Genomic DNA, 23,808 nt, shown 5'->3' on the forward strand with positions numbered 1-23,808 from the left:
GATCACTCATTTATTCAATGAGTATTTACTGAGCACTTCCTCTGTTCCTGGCTCTGTGATGAAGACAAAAGTAAACAATGCAGATATGATCACTGCCTTCATGGAGCTTACAGTCCAACAGGTGCTACTCTCTGTAGAAAATCAGTTAAGCAGAAGGGTTTAAGCAGGAGACTAAGAGCAACAGCTAGAGCAAAATGTAGTGTGCATAAGAATCAGTTGAAGAGCTTGTTAAAAATACAGATTCTGGGCTCCACCCCAGAAAGTCTGTGTGGGTCTGAGGAGGCACCTGAGAATTTGCATTTTTAACAAGCTCCCAGGGGATGCTGATGTTGTCCATCACTGGACCACTCTCTGAGAAGCACTGAGCTAGAGAATCAAGAACCAGAAGGTTTCCCTGCTCAAAACTATCTAACCTGATAACATACCAGTTAGAGACATATTCCTAACACCTGATATTTACTTTGATCAGTCAACTGAGTGTTATCTGATGCCTCCAAGCAAAGGATTTTGATGAAGAAGGTGGAGTTCTAGAAAGAGAAAAGTCTAAGCAGCTGGGGGTTGTATGCTCCCACTCCCATGATACATCTTGGAATAACACAGGGAAGGCAAAGCCAAACTGCCTTCTTTGCGGTTGTGCTTCCGATCCTGGTAGCAGCTATGTTAAGATTATCAGAATGAGTTTGGAAAGATGCTCATCTAAGCTCCCCCAAATATGGCCAAGTCTGTCTTCTCCAAATTAGCCTGACTTCCTATCATCCAACTCTCACTGGGAAGAAAAGAAGAAGAAACAGGAGAAGAAATGTAAAATGGAACTAATGAGTCAAAAGTCAGAGATGAGAAAAGAATATTGTCCTCAGCAGAAGTTGTAATAAAATGACATCCAAGTTCTTCATTGTTCTTTTGCAATCTGAGCGGTATTTATATCAGTTACATGTGCTCTAATTTTCCGCTTGCTAACCATGGTTTAGCATCACAAAGGGGATCTTTCTTTGAGGAGTGGCATTGCCTATCCAAGGAAGTCAAAAAGTCGGTAAAAATACCGAGTCTACTTCTGACAGGCACATTATGGTCTGGCCCCGTCTAATAGGAATCCTTTGGGTAAATGAACACCTCTGCACTTTAAGAGTCTGGTTCCTTTGTCACCCTTCTTTTAAAATGTGACTTTTTACTGAATTCAAACTAAATCTGATGTTTAAGGGGATTTCCAAGTTCAGTATCAATCTAGTCTCAGAATGGAAGACGAAAATACTTTCCCCTGTGTACTGACAGTAAGTCAATACTAGGGTATTACTAATTCTATCATTGTACTCATAAAATGGGGTTGCTTTTATTCCTCCTGTTGAATATGTTAATAAGGCTCTGAGGTAGAAAAGTGTGAAAGTTAAGGACATCTCAGCCAAGATTCCCAATCTTGAGATATTTGGAGTAAATCAAGCCTTTTCCTAAAATGCTGTAGTGCTTAGTACTTCTATCACACCATTTATTCCTTAACTGCCTTGACAGCTCGCTCAAGATCACATTATTGTTCTCTAATCATCTGCAGAGTGCTGTCTCTCCAATTAAAGACTTAAATTCTCTAATGAGTACTTAGAAAGGCCCCATCACATCCTCCCTGGACTCTTCCCAAAGCACAACAGGAGTAAGAACACTGAGCAAAGACTAAATGCACAGTGGGCCTTTCATTTAAATTGAAATCCAATCGTTCAGTTGTATTCTGAGTGTAAAGGATTAAATTTTCTTAGTGAAATTCACCCACCAAAGGTGGTAGGAGGGGGCAGGGATGATCTGTGTTTAAAATGCTTCTTTCAAATAGACTCAGCTATGATGATCTGTCCTTTCAAAGTCACTTGGAGTAGAGACCCATTCTCTGCTTTACCATCTGTGCAGTGATTAAAACAACATTACTTTCAGAGGTAGCTGTAATGCTCCTCATTAAAGTACACTTGAGATGTAAGATACACACTGTGACTTGGGAATGATGCCTCCATTTGGCCTTAGGGTTTAAGTAACCATCTTCTAACACTCTTCTGCTATGCCTCTGAGATGTATCCCTAACACCTGATATTTACTTTGTTCCTTTCTTTCCTGTTCCTGTTCCTTTCTTCTAAAATTAAAAGTCTTATTTTTACCACTTTGGCATAGCCTTTTGAGCAGAAGGCTTTCAGAATTTAAGCAGTACAGCTGACTTTTAGCTGTTCTGAATTATTTTCTTTGCTCCAAAGTATATCAGGCATGAGAAATTCATCATATCTGGGGAGATTCTTCATAAAATGATATAACACTGGAGGTTCTAAAAATTACCTCTTACTTGTTTGCTTATTCCCATTTATGAAATGAGTCCACAAAGATGGGTTATTTGGTAACTGTATATTCCCACAAAAACACTTCAGTCTTCTCAGAAGCTAGTCAATGTTATTCAAGACTTCAGAAAAGTTTGTCAGAGACATATATTATGCTAGCCAAATTGGATTTAAAAGCCATCTTCCTCTATTTTGCTTCCAAATTTCTAGCATTCAAATGACCAAAAACATGTTGGTACAAACACTGAACAGGCAGAAAACAAACTAAAAATAATTTAAAATTTTTAAAAAGCCAATGGTAGTGACTAAGAATTCTTCCACTATTGCACCCACTCCAGAAAAAAAGAGAGAATCTCACTACCCAACAGCAGAGCCAATTAAATAAGCCAAACAGGAGACCCCGTTAATATCTTTCAATTCTGGGATGCCTAGGTTGTTCAGTTGGCTTACCATCTGACCTCAGCTTGCATCATGATCTCAGGGTCTTGGGATCAAGCCCCGGGTCCAGCTCCCTGCTCACTGGAGAGTCTGTTTGTCCCTCTCTCTCTGCCTCTCCCCCTACTCATGCACTCGTTCTCTCTCACTCTCTCTCTCAAATAAATAGAATCTTTAAAAAAAATCTTTAAATTTCCAGCAAAGCAGCTCTCCTTCCTACCTGACACTCTGCCTGAGAACATCTCCTCAGCAAACCCCAGTGCCAACCCAGTTAACCCAATTATTTTATGCAGCTGACACCAGCAACTCTCCAAGTCCTCACTGAGGTTGCAGAGAGAAACTGGCCTCCAACAACATCTCCCTTTGGCTCTAGTTACCAGTAAAATCAACCAATCAGTAATCCAACCAGCAAAATCACCAGTACTTGGTCACTTCACTTCCCACTACTCTACTCCATCATCCCATAAATCTCTCAGTGGCTATCTAAATAGATCTATAGGGCCGTCTGGGTGGCTCAGTAGGTTAAACATCTGTCTTAGGCTCAGGTCATGATCCCAGGGTCCTGGGATGGAGCACCGAGTCAGGCTCCCTACTCAGCGGGGAACCTACTTCTCCCTCTCCACCCCACCTGTGCACGCGCGCACTCTCTAAGTAAATAAATAAAATCTTTAATAAATAAATAGATCTATAATCTAGGAATCACATGTTAGTTTCTTTACACCAATATTCTTGGTTTCTATTACATGCCTGACCAGAGCTGCCCTATTTCTACCCTATGACCTAGAGTAATCATGCCATCTCCCCAGGTTCTTAGGCATTTCTTCTCAGGCATAGCAATAAATGCATTCAAAGGAACTGAACATGAGAAGAAAGAACTGACATCTGACTTACCTGCGTAAATATCTATTCTGGTGGCATCAGCATCTCTGCAAAATTAAAAGAGAAGAAACCAAGATTCAAATGAAAATATGAAATATCAACCATCAAAATACATAGTATTTTAAGTGGGATGCATACTATTTTGAGTCTATTTTTAGGAAGTCACACAGAAATTCTGTATCCATTAAAGTAGACTTTCATACTTGGCAACACTATTTTCCTTATGTGTCTGTGAAACAGTTCTGAAGCTCTAAATTATTTAAAATAACCACATGACACATAGGGCCTGGATACATCTTTTTAATACAGATTTCACAGTAAAAACATCTAGAGGATGAAAGAACATTCCCCTCTACACACTAAAAAATTACTCACAACTATGTTTCCCTCACTAATTTGATAGCAATCATAAAAAATGTTCCAGTAACTTGTCCGTTTTTCTTTTGTACAAGATACCAGAGGAAAAACATCATCTGCCACAAAGCCTATGAAAAATCAGGTCTCACAGTATATACATTACAGTCAGCGGACTAATTGACAAGCCTGTAATCTTATCCTCCCTAACCTAGAAAGGAAGTTGGGGCACTCCATTGGACTCCAACCACAAGCTGAAATACAAGTTCAGTCATCAATAAAGGCTTGAAACTAATCAGTCCAATTCTGCCAACCGCAGGCAAGGTAAATGAGGCACAGAGAGTTTCATACATTTTAAATGCAAAAACCCCACTCAAATCCATACAGTTCTACATGTACCTATTCCCAAAAACATAAAAGCAGTTTCAAATATGAGAAAGACAGGCAATATATGTGTATGACTCCCAAGAATCTCCAGTTCACCATATGATATACAAAAAGGCAGTCTGCCACAGCACACCAGGGTCTCACTAAGCTAACAAGAGGCACATTCAAACACAGTTCCATTAAGCTACAGCATTTTTAAATTGAATACTAAAATTATGAGTCAACCAGGATTTAAACAAAATGGGAGTTTTTTGATTAAACAGTTTGTTAACAAACACACTTCCATAAACAGTCCAGTGAATAACAATAAAAGTAATAACGGTACAGGATTATAGTATAGATATAGATACAAACAAAAAATTATCAATAAGTTCGTTAACTGGGGATCGGCTTAGAAAGCACCTCTACCAAAAAAAAGTACCTGTCTCAACTCTTACCCTCTTCCTTCATTAATCAACACTTGGTCAATAAGCAATGTGTCTGAATTTCATGTTTGCATTCAGAAACAAACTGAGATAATATTTTCATAATTATTAACAGAATCTTGATTTGGATATTACTATTTATTTTTGAGCCAACCCAAACTTCTTTCCAGTCTTGCACAGTAACATTTATATATCCATCACTAAGAGCTCAGTACAACACAGTGTTAAAGAATTTCTTCCAAGCACAGCTGCTAACAATAGAAGACACCTTGATCAACTGGAGTCATCTGACATTAAAATATACATTTTGAGAACACACATAACTCTGGCATAATTTTAAAGACTTTCCGTGGTGTACTGTTCTGAGAGCACAAATTAAATCAGATCTTGTCTGTCCCATTAAATTGATTCGTAAGTTTTTATCTTAATTCCCTGCATTTCACTACAATTATCTTTCTCTAATACACAAGGGAAGATAACTTTGAAGGTCATAAGTTCATTATTTTTAGGGAAAGCAATGGATGAATTAAAGTCAATCAAGTAAACCAGAAGTATCAACTAACATGCTATTAAAAATACTTTTGGGGTAAGAGACCTCTTAGGAGTGAATTACAGCTGCTTACAGAATTGTCTTCCTCCCACGTTTTCAGAAGCAAAGGTCACAACGACCCAAAAAGTTTTCAAGCACAGGCTGTATGCCTAAAGACTACATACCTTGCATTATCAACCAGTTCAGCAAGAGCACCAAACAAGAATTCATGAGTAGTTCTGAAATGATAAATACTAAGAATCAGCTGAAGAATTACAGAATTTAACTATGACACCTAGTAAGTCAAGGTTATAAAATGTTAGTTTTTAGGGAAAAAAATCTAAAATTGCCATTTTTCCTGTCAATTTATACTACTGAAATTTAAACTTCCCCACAATTAGAGCCTTTAAGAGCCTGCTAAGCCCCCTCAAATGTTAATCAAGTTCTGCTATCTACTCATGTTCTTACTATGTTAAGAAACCCACTGTGAAGCATTAAGATTCCTATGTATACTACAGATTTAAAAGTTTTTTCACTACTCATGTTCTGCCTAGAAAAAATGTCTGTTTTATTTTTCATTGCCTTAACCACCTATCAGTTTCTGCATATCTCTAAGCATGCTCAATGGACAACTTGCTAACATTTTGCTTTACCAATACTTGCATATTATCCATTGTTGAAAGAAGAAAACCCATTCGTTTCTGTGCAGTTTGTACACAAAATATTACATATGGAAGTGAGGAGAAAGGAGAGAATAATCTATTCCCTGACATTTCAATTCTAGCTAAAAACAACTTTCTCCACATTAAAGAAAGGGATTGAAGACCCTCTTGTACAATTCCTCCTAGGACAGCTTGGTGTGTTCTTCCTAGGGTCCCTTTAACAAGATCATCTCTCTTCTAGGAGGCTGCTCAAAGTTGGGTTAGGTAAATACACAGTTACCATATTATTTAGACCTCAATAAATATGATATTTATGCACAAGATGAATCCTTAAATTCTTTCTCCATTTACATTCTCTTTAATTTGTGCTATTTCCCATAAAAGTCCTTTTTTTAAAAAAAAAAAGATTTTATTTATTTATTTGACAGAGACAGACAGCCAGCGAGAGAGGGAACACAAGCAGGGAGAGTGGGAGAGGAAGAAGCAGGCTCCCAGTGCACCAGCCTGATGTGGGGCTCGATCCCAGAACGCTGGGATCACGACCTGAGCCGAAGGCAGACGCTTAATGACTGTGCCACCCAGGTGCCCCCATAAAAGTCCTCTTTAGATATAAAAGTTAGGATGTGTCCACCTAGAAACCTTGACTTTTGATAAAAAAATAAAATCTTTAACCTAAATAATACATTACCATCATCAATTTTTCAAAAATAAATTATTCCAGCTGATTTTTTTTGTATACCATTTCAGCCAATAGACAAAGTGAAAATTTCTGAAAACTTAGAATAAAATATACCAAAATTATACAACTGATGTTTGGGATCTCTGATCACTTACTATTATCATGTAAAACAAAAAACAAATTGTAAAATATTTGCTTATAAAATAAACACCCAAAACTGAACTGTCCAGGAACCCTGGTTTTCCCTCAAGTAAACCTACAAATTTTTACAATAGTAAATTTTAAATTAAAACTACTAGTTATTAAAAAAAAGAGAAAAAAGCAGTTCTTGGAATTTTAGGAAGAACTTTTTCCCATGAGATCAGTGAATATATCTGCTGTTAATCCAAAGGTGGTACCAATAAATATCTTACTAAAAAGTATAAATTTATCTCCAATTCACATAGAAAATAGAGCTCAAATTCTTCTGACCAAAATCCAATCCTTAACTATTTTACATGAAAAGAAAAACAATTTCTAAAAGAAAAACCTACAGAAAATATATCTTTAATTAAAAAATTTAAGTCTCAATAATCACCTTAAATTCTCCAAATTATCAATTGAAGAAACAAAGTATTCTGTAGATTACTACGCTAAAAAAATAGGGAGAAATGTTAAAAAATTAAGGTGATTTGCTAAAGGTAATATAAATTAAATCTACCATTTGCTCTCAAGCTTTCAATCATTTTCCTGTCTGACTTAGAAATGGCTTAGAAACCTACAAAGTGAGTTAGTTTTCTATACTCTAAATGTTTTTAATTTTGAGCATAGTTATATAAAAATATAAAATAATAAATTCTACTGTAAAAGTTCTCATTTTAATGAGAACCTGTACTTTAACTATAGTCAAGGAAACTCACAAATATAGCTCCTGTAACAACAAAAGAATACAACCATAATAAGAATGGGACAACTTGTATGCAGAATCTTTGGAATAAATATGTTTAAGAATGAAGTACTGGCCTTTGGTAGTGAGAATAGTGAATATTAATAATCTTGAAAACTAACTCTGATACCCTTTGAGATCAGGGCAAAGAAATAAAAAACAAATGGCAACCGCTTCTCAGCAATACATATTTCTGACTGCTTCACATGAAAATGAGACATTCAGAATTCAGTAAGATCTCAAAAGGGCAAGTACAAAGTTATCTCTGGCTAAGTTTTCACTGCTTTCTACACAATGTTTAGAAATGTGCCTTGTAAATTCAGAAATTAAAGAAAACATTCTAAATGGCCTTCACTGTTCCACAGAGTATCAATGCTGTTCCACACATACATATTTCAGGTAAGTTAACAGGTATCTTTAAAATGTAGCTAAGGGATACTTTTGTGATATGTAGTGACACAAAAGGGGTCTTTTGTGACAACCGTTGGGAAGGTCAAAGACAACACTCATCATCTTCTCTATACCTTCAACTGATTATGGGTCCTACTAACAAACTCTAAAGCCAGAGTTCTAAATATTTCTTAAAATCGTTAAGAACCAAAAACATACCAACATAATTTCTCCCCTTTTCCAAATAATATTCACAGAGACACATTCATTGCTTGCTAGCATTTGAAACAGGTATTTGAATAAATATCAAAGAAAATTATTTCCACAGATGTAAAGATTCTTTCCATGTTATCCAAGAACAGTCAATTATCTGGAAAAAGACAAGGATTTTTAGCAAATTCTCACTTTCAATTGGCTTTTTTACCATTTGTGCCATGATCAAAATAGTTCTGCAGCTCAGCATTTCCACTGACAAATTCACGGGTAAATCTACTCATTATGTAAGGAAAATGGTGTCCCTATTTATATTCAACCTGAATTTAAACCAATAGATTACCCACGAGTCCATCATACAGTGATAGCTTCTGCTGTGTTCTTGGAGATGTTGACAACAGTTAATTGCCTTAATTGCTAGAAAATAAAGCTGAGTAACTAGAGCAACCATTTTACATTCAAATGGCTTTAGTATATTTAGAGTGTGAACCCACATTTCAACTAAGTCCCCCAAAATATTAAGTCTCTAGAGGTAAGGGGTTCCTCTATATTCACTACATATATAGATAAAACAAACCAAAATTTTCATATTGCCAAGATAATTTATTAAATGTGCCAACAGGAATTGACAGAGAGCAGGAATCTTACACTTAAGCATCCTTCTCTATCAGACCACTTAGCAGTACTGCAGTGATGTAAGACATGCATCTTATAAAAAAGGAACATCACTACCACCACTGTATCTGGAATCTAGCACCTAGATTGCTCATGAACTACTAGTAGTCACGTGACTACTAGTAGTCACAAAACCCACCACTAAAGAGCAGTAACAGCATAAAACCACTTTTATTTAATAACCATAACTTATTTCATACTAGCAATCCCTGTATTAAAAGAAAGTAGCCTAGAACTTCCACTTTATCGTAAGAATTTCCCAGGCCTGCTTTAAATCAATGCTGATGTAACCAAAACAACCATCAACAGTTATCCTAAACATCATTCGAAAACAAACAAAAAAAAAAAACCCTCAAGACAGATGTTTACTGTCTCCAACAAATGCTTCAGAATTTATTAAGAATATATCTGCCTAATGACTACCACCGAAGAGGAAGCTGCTACACTGACGGACTTCTGGTTTATATAAATTATTATACACTGAATAAACAATAATCACCATCTATTCAATGTTTACTGTGTACCATGCATGAGCTAATTACTTTATAAACATTTTACATAATCCTCACAGTGTCAAATTAGCCCCCTTTCATACATGAAGAAACTGAAGATCAGGGAAATCAACCTGCCCAAAGACTCGGCCAGGAAGCAGGCAAATCCAAGCTTAGCTAGTTCCCAAGCCCATGCATGCTCCTTCCACTTGCACCACACTGATTTCTATTCTTCTAGCCTGCCCGGGTTCAGCCTGCAAGTCCAAACTACATGGGAGGTAAGCAAAGGGCCATACCTTTCATGATTCACAATATGGCAATATTGTAGATGTCAGACACCCTATTATGGTCTTATGTTTTAAAAATTAGAACAAAGGAGAAGGTACTATAAGACAAATCTTCCCATTTCTAAAGGTGACACTGCAACACTTAACACAGAGAAGATCCATCCACCATCACTAGGAGAAACAAGTCACACCTGATGAAAATTTAAAACCTCGTTTCCTCTAGAAATGAATTTCCAGTTATGTCACCATGATAAATCTTGAAATTGCTTATAAACTAACTTATCATGGTATTCTAGGGTTGATATTTTCTTCTGGCAGGATTGGATACATCCAAAAGTACACAATTTCAAAGGTGTGATCCAGATTAGAGAATCTAAAGCTTCCAAAATGGTACAGCCAACCCTCAAATGTTCATGCAAGCAGGTGGTTCCAATTCAATATGGGTAAGTCAAATTTCACAGAAAATTCTATTTGCCTTTAAACAAGTGACTTAACTAGAGCTTGATTCTTTACCTTAGTTCTGCTCAAGTGTTAATAAGATAGCAAAAGAAATAATATTCCAGAACCTCAAATTAAAGGTTTTTGAGATAAACTGAACACTTTCCAAGTAGGAAGTAAACCCTTTGCTTTAGAAGCAAAACAACCCTTAAAGGTAAAACTGACTAGACTTAGTACTGCCTAATGGTTAAAGACACTATGGCCAGATAAATCTTATTGCCTTAATTCTTGATGCCTTAAATTTGCCACTTAGCAGACGTGCAACTTTTGGCATGTTACTCAATCTGAGCCTGTTTCCTCAACTGCAAAATAGGAATAATCCTAACCCAGCAAGGTTACTATAAAGATTACTTTACACATGTTTAAAAGTGGCAAGAAGCAATTAACTGTTGTAACTATTGTTTTATTATCAAATAAAGTCTTTGGGGTAAGCTGGAACAACCCACCCAGTTTCGCAAGTCCCATTCATGGTCTTCCAAGGTTATCGTATTGTCTGTCATTCCAAGTTTGGCCTCTCATTCCACAATTCAGAAATGAAGTAACCATTTCTCAAACACAATCACCTGTGAACATCTAAGTGGCCTTCAAATGCTTGTTCTTAAACATGGCAGTTCAAATATTAAAAAGAATACTAAAGATTTTGCCCAAGACTATGTTATCAACTAGCTAAGCAAGGCTGATCTGCAATCTTATCTACATGGGTTTCAGATTCATCATCCATAGCATGAGACTTCACTTAAATGGCCTCTACAGTACCTACTCTAAAATGTTCTAGTTCAATAATAAGCTTCCTGAACAAAAAATAAAACCAGGCTATCACCATTTGGCAATTCACTTCACTACTCAGAAAATCTTTATTTCCTTGATTGGAAAGAGTAAACAAAAAATTACAGGCTCTCATCACAAATAACATATTGTCCTTTTCCATAAGAAGCTAAAAATTATTTTACTATTACTAGATGACTGAAGTCTGTATCAACCCTCAAGGTGATTCTTCAGATCTCTGGGCCATTCAGGTAGCTGCTCATCACTTCTCCAGGTACTAAAATGGTAGAATACTTACCTTCATCTTTACAGTGACAAACAAATGTATTTAAAACACTATGTGGTTATAATCCCACTGAATTACTTCCAAGAGAATGGGCATAAGTATGAACCCTGAAACATTCCAGGTCAACATGGGATGATGATAATCTCTCCATGAACTCAAGAACCATAAACACATGTGTTCTGTGATTTGCACATACTTTGGGGAAAGGCTATTTAAATTGTGGGTTTAAACAAGTTGCCATTTCCTGCTTAACACATAAAATCTATATGGGATGCAGGGACGAATTCCCCAGAAAGGTAAGGCCAACTGTTTGCTGAAAAGAGAAACTAATCATTTCTTCTTACAAGTTGTCATTTAAAGGTCTTCATTCTTTTTTTTCTTGTTAGGAAAAAAAGACTTGTTATAACCCAACTGTTTGGGCTGTTGTCACTAAAGAGACAGTTGATTCTAGAATAGTCCAACTTCTGGCGATCCAAAGAAGAATACTTGTTGGATTCCTATCAAACACTGGAGTTTGACAACTCAAGGTATGGACTTCGAAAAACTAAAATTTGCATTTGATCAAATATATTTTGATCCAACAAATGAGGATCATATTCTTCTGGACTAGCAACAAATATTTCACTGATCTCAGTTCTTCAATACAGAGCTCAAGACTCATCCAATGATACATCCCCAAAAGTAAAAAAGCAGAATTTTCTGGGAAAAGGACTTCCGTATTATCAGGCAATGAGCAGGGACCTCAGTAGCACCTAAAGGATACTTACGAATTTGTATGCAGATATTCAAAGGTTAGCTGAGCTCGATTCAGACTGCTGTAATTTGTGAAAGCCATGAGTGCAGTGAGGTCTTCAGGCCTTCGCCCACTAACTGGAAAATATAACCCTACAATGGAATAGATTTTCCAGGATTCCTTCCAGTAAAGGTTTGGTAAATCTGTGCTCCTTACTGTGGAACAAGGTTACCTACTATCTATTCAAAATATATTCAAAGAGATGTCTAAAACTACAATTGATTTCGCCTTTAAGTTTTTTATCTTCTCAATGACTATGACGGAATATTCTGGAAAAAAACGGTTATAAATCTGTAGTCTTCTTAGCATTAAGTTTCAATAGTTCAAGGAGTTGAATGTGGACGGTGTTGGAGTAGATGGTACTGGAGTTGGGAGGTCTTATTACTGCTCCATCTTCACGTTCTTCAAGTCTTCTTTTGTTCCTCCAAATTTCCGATCAGAAAATTTACCAATCCGGAAATTTACCAACTTCTGTCATAAAACCGGACAGTCACCCATTTCTTCACCACCAATGATCCCAGGGTTCTTAAATAGGCCCCAGGCTGGCGGCCATGGAGTCGATGGAGTGCATATGGCGTTAGTTCCGGCTTCACCACCTCTTAACTGAAAAGTCTCCTATGCGCTGATGACGATTTCTGTTTCCAAAGCCCAGACCCAACCTAGCTTGTGCTCCTGTCCCAATCTCCTCAGGGTAGTGGGTCAAATTACCTCACAGTGACCCACAAAAATGCCTCAGAATTGACCCGCCCAAATCACCTGAGGCGGGCAGCGCCCCTCCCCCACTTCCCTCAGACAGAGGCCTCCGGCTCTCGGGCCCTTCCTGGGCCTCGGTTCCGAGGCCGCCGCCTCCTCACTGAGAGGAGTTAGTCCCAGCTTTCAAGGCTCGGGTCGAGGGCTGTGTGGAGAGCGCACAACCCGACCGGGCGTTGCCCGGTGCTCAAAGCTGCCTTTGTCCCTCCCCACGGAATTGGAACCCAACAACCGCAGGGCGCTCTTGGAACCATGTGCTGCCTCCGCCGCCGCCGCTGCCGCCGCCGCCGCGAGACCAGCCGCCCACGCGCCGCGCTGGATGAGATGATGACAGGACTCAGCACCACGGAATTCTGCGTTTAGGGCTGCTCTGCCGCCGCTGCCGCAGCCGCCACCGCCACCTCAGCCACCGCTTTGTCTCCGCTAGTGCACACAACCCTGGCCGCCTCGCACACTCCCCGACGCCCCAAGCCCCCGAGGCCTCCGCGGCGCATTCGGCCAATCACAGAGCCGCAGCTCCTCCCGCCCCCGCCCTGATGCGACGCCTCCTGATTGGCGGGTAGCGGGTCTCCGCGTGACCGGATCTTGCTAGCCGGGCCCGCCCCTGTCACGTGAGAGCGTGCGCCTCTCTTCCTGCTTTCATGACCCTCTCCGCCATTTAAAGAAACAGTACCGGGGGCGGGCCGAGCGACGCAGCCGGGACGGTAGCTGCGGCGCGGACCGGAGGAGCCATCTTGTCTCGTCGCCGGGGAGTCAGGCCCCTAACTCGAAGAAGCCCTGGCGCGCCCTCCCCCCCTCCCCGGTCTGGTAGGGCGAAGGAGCGGGCGCGCGGTCGATCGAGCGATCGGTTGGCGGCTCTTTCTCCTGCTCTGGCATCCAGCTCTTGGGGCGCAGGCCCGGCCGCCGCGGCGCGCGCCCGGTGGCCGTTGGCGCTCGCGCCGCGTTTTTCTTCTCGTACGCAGAACTCGGGCGGCGGCCTATGCGTTTGCGATTCGACGAGGAGTCGTCCGGGTGGTCGGCGGCGGCGGGCAACTGCTCCGCCCCGCTCCCGGGGAGGCGGCGGCGGCGGCGGGATTTGGCGCGGCCGGGGAGGCGGGGGTGGCCGGGGCCGGCCTGGAGGCCTGGCGCCACCCTTCGGGGCCTGCAAGGACCCAGTTGGGGGGGCAAGAGGGCGCCGGGGGATGGTTGGTGGTGGGCTTTCTACTTTGCCTTTTCCTCCTTATGCCCCCTTAGTGAGGGGCGGGAGCTCCGGCGGCAGCTCCGGGGTGGGGAGACAAGCCCCGGAGTCGGAAGAGCTGGGTTTGCTTCCGGGCCTAGCCACCAGCTGGCCGAGTGACCTTAGGCAAATCACTCTGTAATTTGTCGGCGCCTCAGTTTCCTCCTTTGCCTATCAATGTTTGTGGGGTTGAAAGCGCTTTGTAAAGTATAAAGCGTTGGTGTACGTAAGGGATGATTATTGTTTGTAATGGGGTTTTTTTTTGAGTTGTAAGAAAAGTTAGCAATTGCCCAGTTCTTGGATTTTGAACCTGGGAACCTTGGATTGAAGTTGGAGATCCCCCAAACTCCCCGAAATTGTATGCAGAAATAGTGGGAGTGTGCATTTTTGGGGAATGAGGATCCATCGCCAGCAAGTTATCAGAGGGGGCTGTGACCCAGAAGAGTTAAGAACTACAATTGTTTTATGCCACAGGGAGGAAACTGAGGCCTAGATGTCATTTGGGACCCTTCACAACCGATTTGAAGCCCCTGTTTGAATCCCTGGGATATGTGAGCTGTTTCTATGCATAATGGATATTTGGGGTAACAACACTCCACTGCTTGGCTTCTATTCTGAGTCCTTTCCTTTTACCATGGGGTGCCTGAAAGGTGGCTGACACGTTGGTATGGTTAAATGGCACCCAACATAAAGCAGCTAAAACTAGAAATGGGTGTGTTCTCTAGTCCCGACAATTCTTAGTGTTCTGCTTATACTGGTACCTGACTACCGTTCTCTTTCATTGACCGTTTTCCACAACCATGGTTGCCATCCATTACTTGCTTCTCTTTTATAGCCTTAGTCTGTGCGGTTGGTAGTGAGCAGGCTTATTTTTAAATGGTGCTGCCGAGTCCAGCTAATTAATGGTGCCGGTGGATTTTTAGCAAGCTGGCTCACTGGAACAGACTAAGCCAGGCATGGAATTCCTGAAGATGTTTGGGGGTTTGTCTTTGTTAATTGAAGGTTAACATTCTCTGAAGAGTTTTGTTAATGACATCTGCTGAACTTAAAAATCAGTAGATTTGGAAGTGTTTCGATGCTTAACTTTTTCCTGGCTTGCTTTGTATTCTGTTTGCTTGCAAGTGTGTTACTAAGATGGCCAAAATGCCAATTATTGCTTCTTTGTTAATTGTCAGCTGCTTTTATCAAATTCCAGGCCATCGTGCAGCAAACACTATAGAAATGTTTGAACAGTTGAATTTCAAACATTTTCATTTTGTGGAGTGGTGCTTACCAGTGGTACAGCTCTAAGCAAGTGAACATAAACACATTTAAGTGTATTTTGTCTGGTTAGGTGTTTACCTGTTTTGCTATTTCATACAAATGTCTGAGAAGATCAATTGACTATTCCTTTTACGTAAAGGGCAGAGACAAATGATCTCACTTCCAGAGAAATGACTGTTTTGGAGAAAAATGTGTTGGTCTTTTAGCTCTTTTGTTATTATCTGGATGTACCTCAAAAGAATCTTAAGACTGTGGTGATCTTATAAGATGATTTCCTCGGGAGAAAGGAGGAGAAAAAACAACTGGAACTCGAAGCTTGAAATTCTGTGACAAAACATGAAATGTCCAGGATAGGAGGCCAAAAAGGTTTCACTACAGTGTTCTGCACTGGCTGGAGCAGATTCTTTTCTGTGTAGCCACGGCATGGATTTCCAGATTTTCAGATTTTCAACACCTGCGACCTGAAGAGCATGTCAGGATGTGACAGGAACTCTGGAGCGGAATATTTTTGTTTTTGAATTTGGGGGCTGTTGACCTTGCTTTGAGAAGAGACAGCAACTGAGCAAGCACTGCCACCAGCACCATTACTGGGAATTTGAAGACCTGAGTTTCTACCAGACCTTCAGTGCAAACTCTAGCAACACTCCCATCAAAAGTGAACTACGGTACTTGCCATTTTCCAAAATGCCTCATTCTTTACTTACCATCTCTGCACTTTAATTCATGCTCTCTACTTTGGAATGTATTCCTCTGGTTCTTCACCTGTCAGAACACTGCCATTTCCTCAATATCCACGTCAGATGCTCTCTACTTCATGAGTCTCCTTAACTTTTATCTTTTTTTTTTTTTAATTTTATGTTATGTTGTTGCTTATCTTTTAGCTCTCTTTGCATAGCATATCTTGTGCAGTAGTAATTTGCAAGCATTTGCTCTCTTCCCAGATAGCAAGCGCCTTGAAAGCAAGGGCTTTGTTTGAAGGATTTTTGCCCGCACGTACTACTGCATATGATGAAGCATTTCATAAAAAGGAGTGATTTAGAGAGTGGGCTACCGAAATAAACACGCAGTAAGCGTTTGCTTAATTGCCGCGTGGTAACCTAATTACTCTTGATTAGGAAAAAGGACACTAGTTACAGGTCATGTTTCTGTGTTCCCTGGTGGGGTTTTTTTTTGTTTTTTTAAATTCTAAATTTAAAAAGACTTAGGGAGCCCTCAGACCTGAAGAGAAACTGATATATTGCATAGGGTATTAACAGAAGGGTGCACATACCGGGGTCTTATTCCCTGGGTACCTTATTCTCTCCCACACAAGATGGAATCTTGTTAAAATGAAAGTTAAAGACAGCTTTTTAAAAGTACAAGGTCATAAGATAATTTGAAGAAAGCATTGGAAAAGGAAGAAGGGCAAGATCTCCTTTGATGTTGGTATTTAAATTTAAATTCAGTTCTTCTCGTGCTACCATCGGAGCCACTTCTTTCTCCCCGGTCAGGCACTGCTCAGCAGCCTGAATACAATCAAATTACTCCCCCAAATTATGAGACTTATGGCAATTCCTGTTTGCTGCTTCCCTAAGACAGTTTGTTCTCAAGAGTCAGGAAGCAGTCCCTGCCAGAGAACTCTTTCTGTTCTTATCATCACTAATTGTTAATCAGAAAGCTTTTTTTATTCCCCATTTATCATTTGTCAGCTTCTTAGCTAGGCTTATCAAGAATTAGTACCCGTCAGGCAGCTGATATGCTGAGAGCACACCCACCCCAGGGTTGGAAGAGTCCTGTGTTTGTAATTCCATGCATTTGTTATCTTACCTGTTTTGTTCCTGTCCCTTCCAGTCCTGTGCCTCCTGATTGCTGAGTGTTCGCCTGGACCTTCTGACCACCTTCCTTGTACTATTCCATCAGCCTACAGATCTGGTACCTGGATTTTTGCCCTTGGTGATTCCTTCACTTTACTGCTGAAGAAGACACCATTCCAGTGGACCACTGTGATCCAAGAGGCATTCAACCATCATGATGTGGCCTTCACTTCCACTCCTGTCCTGTTCCACCCAGATTCAGCACAGCCCTTTACAGTGAAGTCAAACTGTTTAAGCCAAGTAGCTGAAGCTATTTTATCACAACAAAGGCCCAATTTGTTCCTTGAGTGTGCATTTCATTTCTTCAGTTAAAGCCTTCAGAGACACATAGTAAATTTGGACCAGAGGATTTTTAGTTATCAACACTGAAGAATGACAACATCTTTTCAAGAATAGCATTGGACCATACCCCACAATCTCAAATGATTGAAATTCATGAAGTGTCTAGGATCCTATCCAGGTCACTGGACCTTATTCTTTTTCCACTTCAAGTGTATAGTAGCCCACTGAATAGAAAGCAGATATTCTGACCAGCAGATATTGGGATTAAAGCAAAGGCACAGTGAACTCACAGCATCTTTGGGATTACTCAGGAACCAGAACTTTTCACACAAATATAAGAAATTCTACCAAGGATTCCCTTTATCTAACAGCATCTCACAAAGCTCCAGTCAGATTCCAGAAAAGACCTCTTGATACATCCAGGTAGAACCTATAATGGTAATCCCTATGTTTATATGGCACTTTATAGTTTCAAAGCACTTTTACATGCATTAATCCCAATTATCAAAATAACACAGTAAATTATAATCCATTTTTGCAAATGAGGAAATGGAAATTTAAAAGGTTATACAAGGTGACACAGCTACAGAGTGGTAGAGGTCAGGCCTTCTGACTCCCAGTCCAGTTCTCTCCACGGAATGAACTTAGCCTCTACTTTACCTGCAGTGTTAAGATGACTGGAGATTGGTAACCCCAGAAAAGTTTCCAACTTCCTGATCTGGTACCCTCAGTAGTCAGGATGTCATAAGTGTAATCTTGTGATGGCCATACCTAGACCAGAATTCCATGGCAGTACCCCTAAGGTTTAAGAGCAGACTGTCTCCATAGTGGTAGATTATTCCAGTCAACAAGGCCATGTTCATCTGACGATAAGACTACGTAATATGAAACACAAAGCTACTTTTAGATCTGTTGTTCATATGGTATTCCCAAATTCCCGGATGGCCTAATTGGAGATCACTGTTCATGTTTTGTCCTCTTTTTTTTTTTTTTTTTCTCTAAGTCCTATTAATAATTCCTAGACACCAAGATCTTACCTATGGCCGGCCCTCTACCCCCAAACATTTACTTAACATAAGTCCTGCATTTTTTTAGAGCAGTGCTATTCATACATGTGTATGTATATTTGATGCATACTCATAACATATATGTAGAGCTTTGGTAGTCCTGTAAGATGGTAAAATATGTGTTCCTCCCCTGATTCAGTGTTGTGTATTAAAAGATCTCAGAAGGCTTGGAACAAAGAGCCTCGTTGAGCTGTTTAGCCCAGTGTGTCCTAAGTTTAATCAAACACAGAATGTTACTGTTGCAGCATTCCTTTAAATGGAATGGGGAAACTGCTTTAAAGCAGTATAGCCAGTGCTTCCTGATTGCCCTGGAGACCCAGGAGTAAACCACATCTTTGAAGCCCCTCCCCCCCATTTCTTACTCTGTCAATAACTGCTTGAATTGGTATGTCTTTATCATCTGAAGGACCCACACCTTGACATTACCTCTTAATTTTCTGTTAAAGGAACCGCTAGAAGATTTGTGGGGATATATGGGGAGGGAATGGGGAAAAGTTAATGTTGCCCCCCCCTAAATTGGATGAGTTCCATGACATTTAGTAATATACTTCTCTGTCCTTAGAGTTGTGCTGTAAATCTAGCTCAAAGGTATTGAATCTCAGGTGGGTGAGGAGATTGGGAAGGGAAGGGAGGAGGAGAAGGATGGAGAAAGGGGGGAGGAGGGATGAGAAGGAAATATTTTCTTAGAATTTGAGTTCTAGCCCATTGAGATCTTACCAGTGCTTGAAGAGAAGTCATTTAGCCATGGACTTGGGATAATATTTCCAAAGAAATGGAATGCATTTTGCAGATGTATGCTGACTGCAAAAATCCAGTGCTATTGTCACTTAAAACCAATAGCCTGTTCTCTGATATTCACAAACGCAATTTGGGGCCATCAGAATTTGTAGCAAACTTGAATGTTAACTTAATTCTGTAATGTGGCCCATATTAGGGAAGAATGACTAGGAAAACACCTTCTTGGCTTACCACAGGCTTTGCTCACAGTTTCTGGTTTCTGTGACCTATTTTTTGTATTTCAGCATTTTGTGAACAACTTATTCTTAGATCATTGGTTTTCCAAAGGCTTTGTGACCATGAAGCCCTTTGGATGAAAACTATGTGGAAGCCCAGAGTAAAAGAGAAGCTGCTGTAGATGAAGCAGGAGTGGGGGCCCTGAAAGCTGCCACAAGCATCTTCCTTTACCACCATGGTGACCCCTAAGGAGACTTCTTTACAACACCTAGAATTCTTCAGAACACAGTTTGAAAACCACTGCCCTAGACAACATGTGCAACCTAACTGGCATTCTGATGATCTGTACCTCTGCCCAACCCAGTCCATGTTCAGTTGATGCTGCACATTCTTAGGAATACTTAACTGTGGGCAAAGTCAGAAAAGTGCAAGAAGATGGGCATATCTTGGCCCCCCCCAGAGTAGTCATGTGGGCTGAAAGTGGTCTCAAGTGGACCTAGACTAGCAGCTCTGTACCCCCAGATGGATTTCAAGTCAGTGATACCTGGGATTCAATATAGTCAGCAATTCATACGTATTCTACACTGACCCACCCCCTTACCCAGCTTCCTTAACAAACACCAGATGCTCTAGTGGTACTTGAAATACATAACTTTGAAGTCTTGATCCTCCTTGGATACCTGAATCGCCAGGTATTGAAGCTGGTACTAAAGTTGATGATGCCTCATTGAGGCCATATTAAGCCAACTTGTACATTGGACCTCCCATCATCAGCCATGGTACTCTACTTCGTGTGCAGGGGATAAACATTAACTATGAAAGTAGAACTGAGATTCTGGCAACATTACCTAAAAGGGTACCTGATTCATCTTATTCTCAAAACTACAAGTCACTGACTCAGCCAGTGGCAGTTACACTGCTCCTTGGTTATTCAGTTTAACTGCTATTGCCAGGATAAATGAGCTAGTAACCTTTAAAAAAATTTCCTCCATCATTGGCAGATCTGCTCCAAAATTATGAATACTCTGCTGTAACTACATGTAACACCTGATCCACAAGAGACTATTTTTGAACATCCTCTCTCATGGGTGTGATTTTAAATGTTATCCTTTGGAAAATTTTCTTCTAACCAGTGAGAGGTGTTCTTTTGATGGCTCTTTCGATGTCTGGTACCATCAACTACAGGTGTTAGGGATATTTGGAGGTAGGCCTTTTGACCAGGCCATGGTAGCTTGCTTGCTGGGCATCTCAAGTTGCATATCGTCTACGTTTTTGCTGGAAATGTAGACTGACTTGAAAATCTACAAGCCTGCAGCTAAGATTTTATCAGTATACTCAAGAGCTTCCTGCAGCTTCTTCCTAATGTTACAAGACCACAGAGTCTTGTCTTTGTGGATGTTTTCCTGGAATTTCATCTGTCTCAATACTGTTGTTTTACACTGATTGGGAGTGGCTGACTTCATTCCTTGCCATGAGGTACTCTCAGGCATTAAGACACTTACCTGTCTCTGCAGGATGGATTCAATTCGTGAACTCCCAGACCAGATCATGTCAAACAAGTAGACTTCGATTTGTGTCATGAGAAAGATCTCAGTCCCTTATTTCACAGTCTACTTAAGGGCCAGCTGTCCTCAAATATACTCTAATGAATGCACTGGTTAAATGTTGGGAATGGTTTCTTTGTATCTTTGTCTCTTATTCTCTAGACTAACCCTGATTACATGACTCTGTCTACAAATCATCAAACAAGGCCTGCACATCCTCAAGTAATAAAAATTTAATGACTAGCTTGCTTGTATATACAACTATTGTTTGTTAATAGGAAGCTATCTACAAACTCCGTTTTTCTACCTTCAGAATGTCAGCTCGATTTTTTCTTCTGTACTTACAGAAAAAGACACTGATCTACACTGCCAGTCATTCCCTTTAATCCTGTCAAACGCAGTCAAAATGAGGGTCTTAAGGTGAGGATGATCATCTGTTCAAGAGTCTAATATACGCTGTGTATAAGAATTGATGGTTGAAAATGAAGAAAGCCTAAAACTGAAACCTAGGATCTTAACTACTATCTCCCTGCCTCAGATCTCAATCTAAGTCTTTGAGCAGCACCATCCAACCAATCTAAGGCCTTGTTTATAAGCTGATTCTCAGAGATGGGTCGAGTTTCAGAAGATGGAGACTTGATTACCAAAGAGAGTAGGGCCAATCTTCATCAACCTGGCTCTCCCAGCCTTGTCATTCCCAGATGTAGCATAGACTCCTCAACAGAACCTCAAGTCTGAATTGAGAATATAGCCGCCTACTGAGCTGAAAGTTCTTGGGCAGATAAACAGAAAAATCAAAGCTGCTATACCTGACTGGCCCTTTAGGATCAGAAAATGGTATCCAGAATAAACCCTAAAGAATGTCCCCGGAGTCCTGAGGGTAAAAACTAATTTACAGAGCTTTGATTATCGGTCTGCCCATTCTTCCAGATCACATCCTGGCTGTTGGTGTGGCTAGCCCTGCTGAAGGTACCCTGTTTGCCTGTTGAGACTCAGCCCTTGTATGCCTTTTTTGACACGTTGCAATCAAGACTGGTTGTGCTTGAGAACTACAACTGGTATCAGCCGGTCTCACACTCAGTTCCACAAAGGAGTTTTGAATAGAAGCAACCTACATCTCACCTCCCCACACCCCCTGCCAGGACTTAATGTTCACGACTGGAAGGACCATGCTATATACTACTTGACCAGCAGCATTTCTTTCTTTCTTTTTTTTTTTTCTTAAGTGCAGAGTAAGCCTCTACGCCTATGTATATTTCATCATGTTCAGCACTCGAGACCCCTTCTACCAGATCGGAAGGACTACAGCAGATTGAAAGCACTGTCCATTCCCCTCTTCTGCAATAATACAGAGGTGACAGAAATGTACCAGTTCACCTTGGCAAAAGACTAAAGTAACACAAGAAAAGTTTTCCACTGAACTTAAAACTTACCACTGACTTCAATAGCCTCACAGAACTATTTGCCAGTTGTTGTCCTGCGTCGTGTCAGCAAGATGGTTGAGCTCTCAGATTCAAGGCCACTGAGTTTACTTCTGTTGAAACACTATTGCATCATCCAAAGTCCGCTATTGGACACGATTAGTCCATTCATATGGATTACAAGCTTCCTGAGTACAGGACAAACTTACTCCTCATGATGTTTTTTCAGAATACTTTTATTATCAAGAAAGTAACAATGCCAGCTGTTACTGAACAGAGACTTAAAACTTTTTCAGTATCTGGTCTTACTGACATCAGTTGTTTCTGATTGACCAGCATCCATTCCATCTGTTTTTGTATCAACTCTGTGATGTTTCTTGGAACCACTTTTCCCTCTCTTCAGTCCACATGGTTCAGACAGTCTGACCTAACTTTAAACTTAATGGGTGGACATGTTAATTCAGACCTGATCAGTCAGCATAGTCCATCTCTTTCACCATAATGACTGGTTCTGGAATGGTCGTGTGATCCAAGTTGGTCCAGTGATACTCAGCCCTAGGAGTTTTACTGAACTGTGGAGGAGAAGCTCAGAAGCTCTCTTTACTGAGGTTGCTCGGCTTTGTAGTATGAAAAGCTCAAACCAACAGGGCCCACCATATCAAATGAGCCAGAGAATGAAGCCAGTGCAGAGCCAAATGATGGAGAGACTTGAGTCCTGATGACAACGTTTGTGCCCCTGGATCCAACCGTGCCTGAAGCTAGTATATCCCTATGGACTTTTCAGTTATGTGAGCCAATAAATACCCTTTTTTGCTTTAAGTTACTTGAGTTGGGTTTCTGTTGCTTAAAATTGAGTCAGTCCTGACTAGTATACTGTCTACCAATATTGAAACTTGACAAATTCAAGTATTTATTAAACTGGAGTTCATGGCCATACTGAAGTCTTCCAAACCAGAAGATAAGTGAAACAGGAAGTGACAATGTTTAAGTACTACAGAAGCATAAAAATTACATGGTAGAAAAATATAGAAGAAAACCTGAATGCTTATTGGTAAAGGATTGGTTAAATAACACATGGTTCAGCCATATAAGAAAATCTACATGGCTGTTTAAAATTTAAAAATACATTTATTGTGTATGAACATGGAAAAATGGCCATGATATATTAAGTGAAACAAACTATTAATAGAAAAATGTATAGTATGAACTCACTTAAAAATTTGTTTATGATGCATAGAAAAGTCTAATGGCTTTCTTCAAGTAGTGTAGATTACATGAGACTTTCAACTTTATACATTTCTGTATTTGAATATTTTACACTATTCACATTACTTTTAAACGTTATTTAAAAATAAAGAATTTTCAAAATTAAATTTAGTACTTATTGTTTGACTTTGGCAAGTTACTTACCACTGAGCTTATTTTGTCAAATAATTTAAAATACCCATCTTTATGTTAGTGAATATTTAGATAAATATATTCATC

The 23,808-nt window shown here is 40.2% G+C and overlaps 2 protein-coding genes across 8 annotated transcripts in view; one reads left to right on the forward strand and one right to left on the reverse strand.

Moving 5' to 3' along the window:
• Positions 1–13,768, reverse strand: part of MORC2 (MORC family CW-type zinc finger 2) — a 39,662-nt gene extending 25,894 nt beyond the window's left edge. Inside the window, exons 1-3 of one of the 7 annotated variants that reach the window (XM_057305764.1) lie at positions 11,948–13,767; positions 5,495–5,548; positions 3,627–3,661 (exon numbers count right to left, since the gene is read on the reverse strand). In XM_057305764.1, coding sequence (XP_057161747.1) covers positions 3,627–3,661; positions 5,495–5,548; positions 11,948–12,015 — 157 coding nt within the window. In that variant the 5' untranslated portion in view covers positions 12,016–13,767. Of the gene's footprint in view, positions 1–3,626; positions 3,662–5,494; positions 5,549–11,947 lie in introns of all 7 variants that reach the window. The other 6 variants (XM_057305766.1, XM_057305767.1, XM_057305769.1 and 3 more) reach the window with 6 other exon arrangements.
• Positions 12,976–23,142, forward strand: TUG1 (taurine up-regulated 1). The gene is made up of 4 exons (XM_057305723.1): positions 12,976–13,030; positions 13,087–13,282; positions 13,488–15,867; positions 17,033–23,142. Exons 1-3 carry the CDS (start codon positions 12,976–12,978, stop codon positions 13,954–13,956), a joined length of 720 nt encoding a protein of 239 aa, XP_057161706.1. The 3' UTR covers positions 13,957–15,867; positions 17,033–23,142.
• The last annotated feature ends 666 nt before the right edge of the window (positions 23,143–23,808 follow it).

This window comes from Ursus arctos, unplaced genomic scaffold, assembly GCF_023065955.2.
Source record: "Ursus arctos isolate Adak ecotype North America unplaced genomic scaffold, UrsArc2.0 scaffold_34, whole genome shotgun sequence".
In the NCBI taxonomy this organism is placed as follows: domain Eukaryota; kingdom Metazoa; phylum Chordata; class Mammalia; order Carnivora; family Ursidae; genus Ursus; species Ursus arctos.

Excerpts from the sequence above, each read along its gene's own strand:
- TUG1 (XM_057305723.1), top strand. The coding sequence starts at position 12,976 with ATGTGCTGCCTCCGCCGCCGCCGCTGCCGCCGCCGCCGCGAGACCAGC. Across the intron at positions 13,031-13,086 it reads CCGCGAGACCAGCCGCCCAC|GGCTGCTCTGCCGCCGCTGC; the intron begins GCGCCGCGCTGG and ends TTCTGCGTTTAG. Across the intron at positions 13,283-13,487 it reads CGACGCCTCCTGATTGGCGG|ACTCGAAGAAGCCCTGGCGC; the intron begins GTAGCGGGTCTC and ends GTCAGGCCCCTA.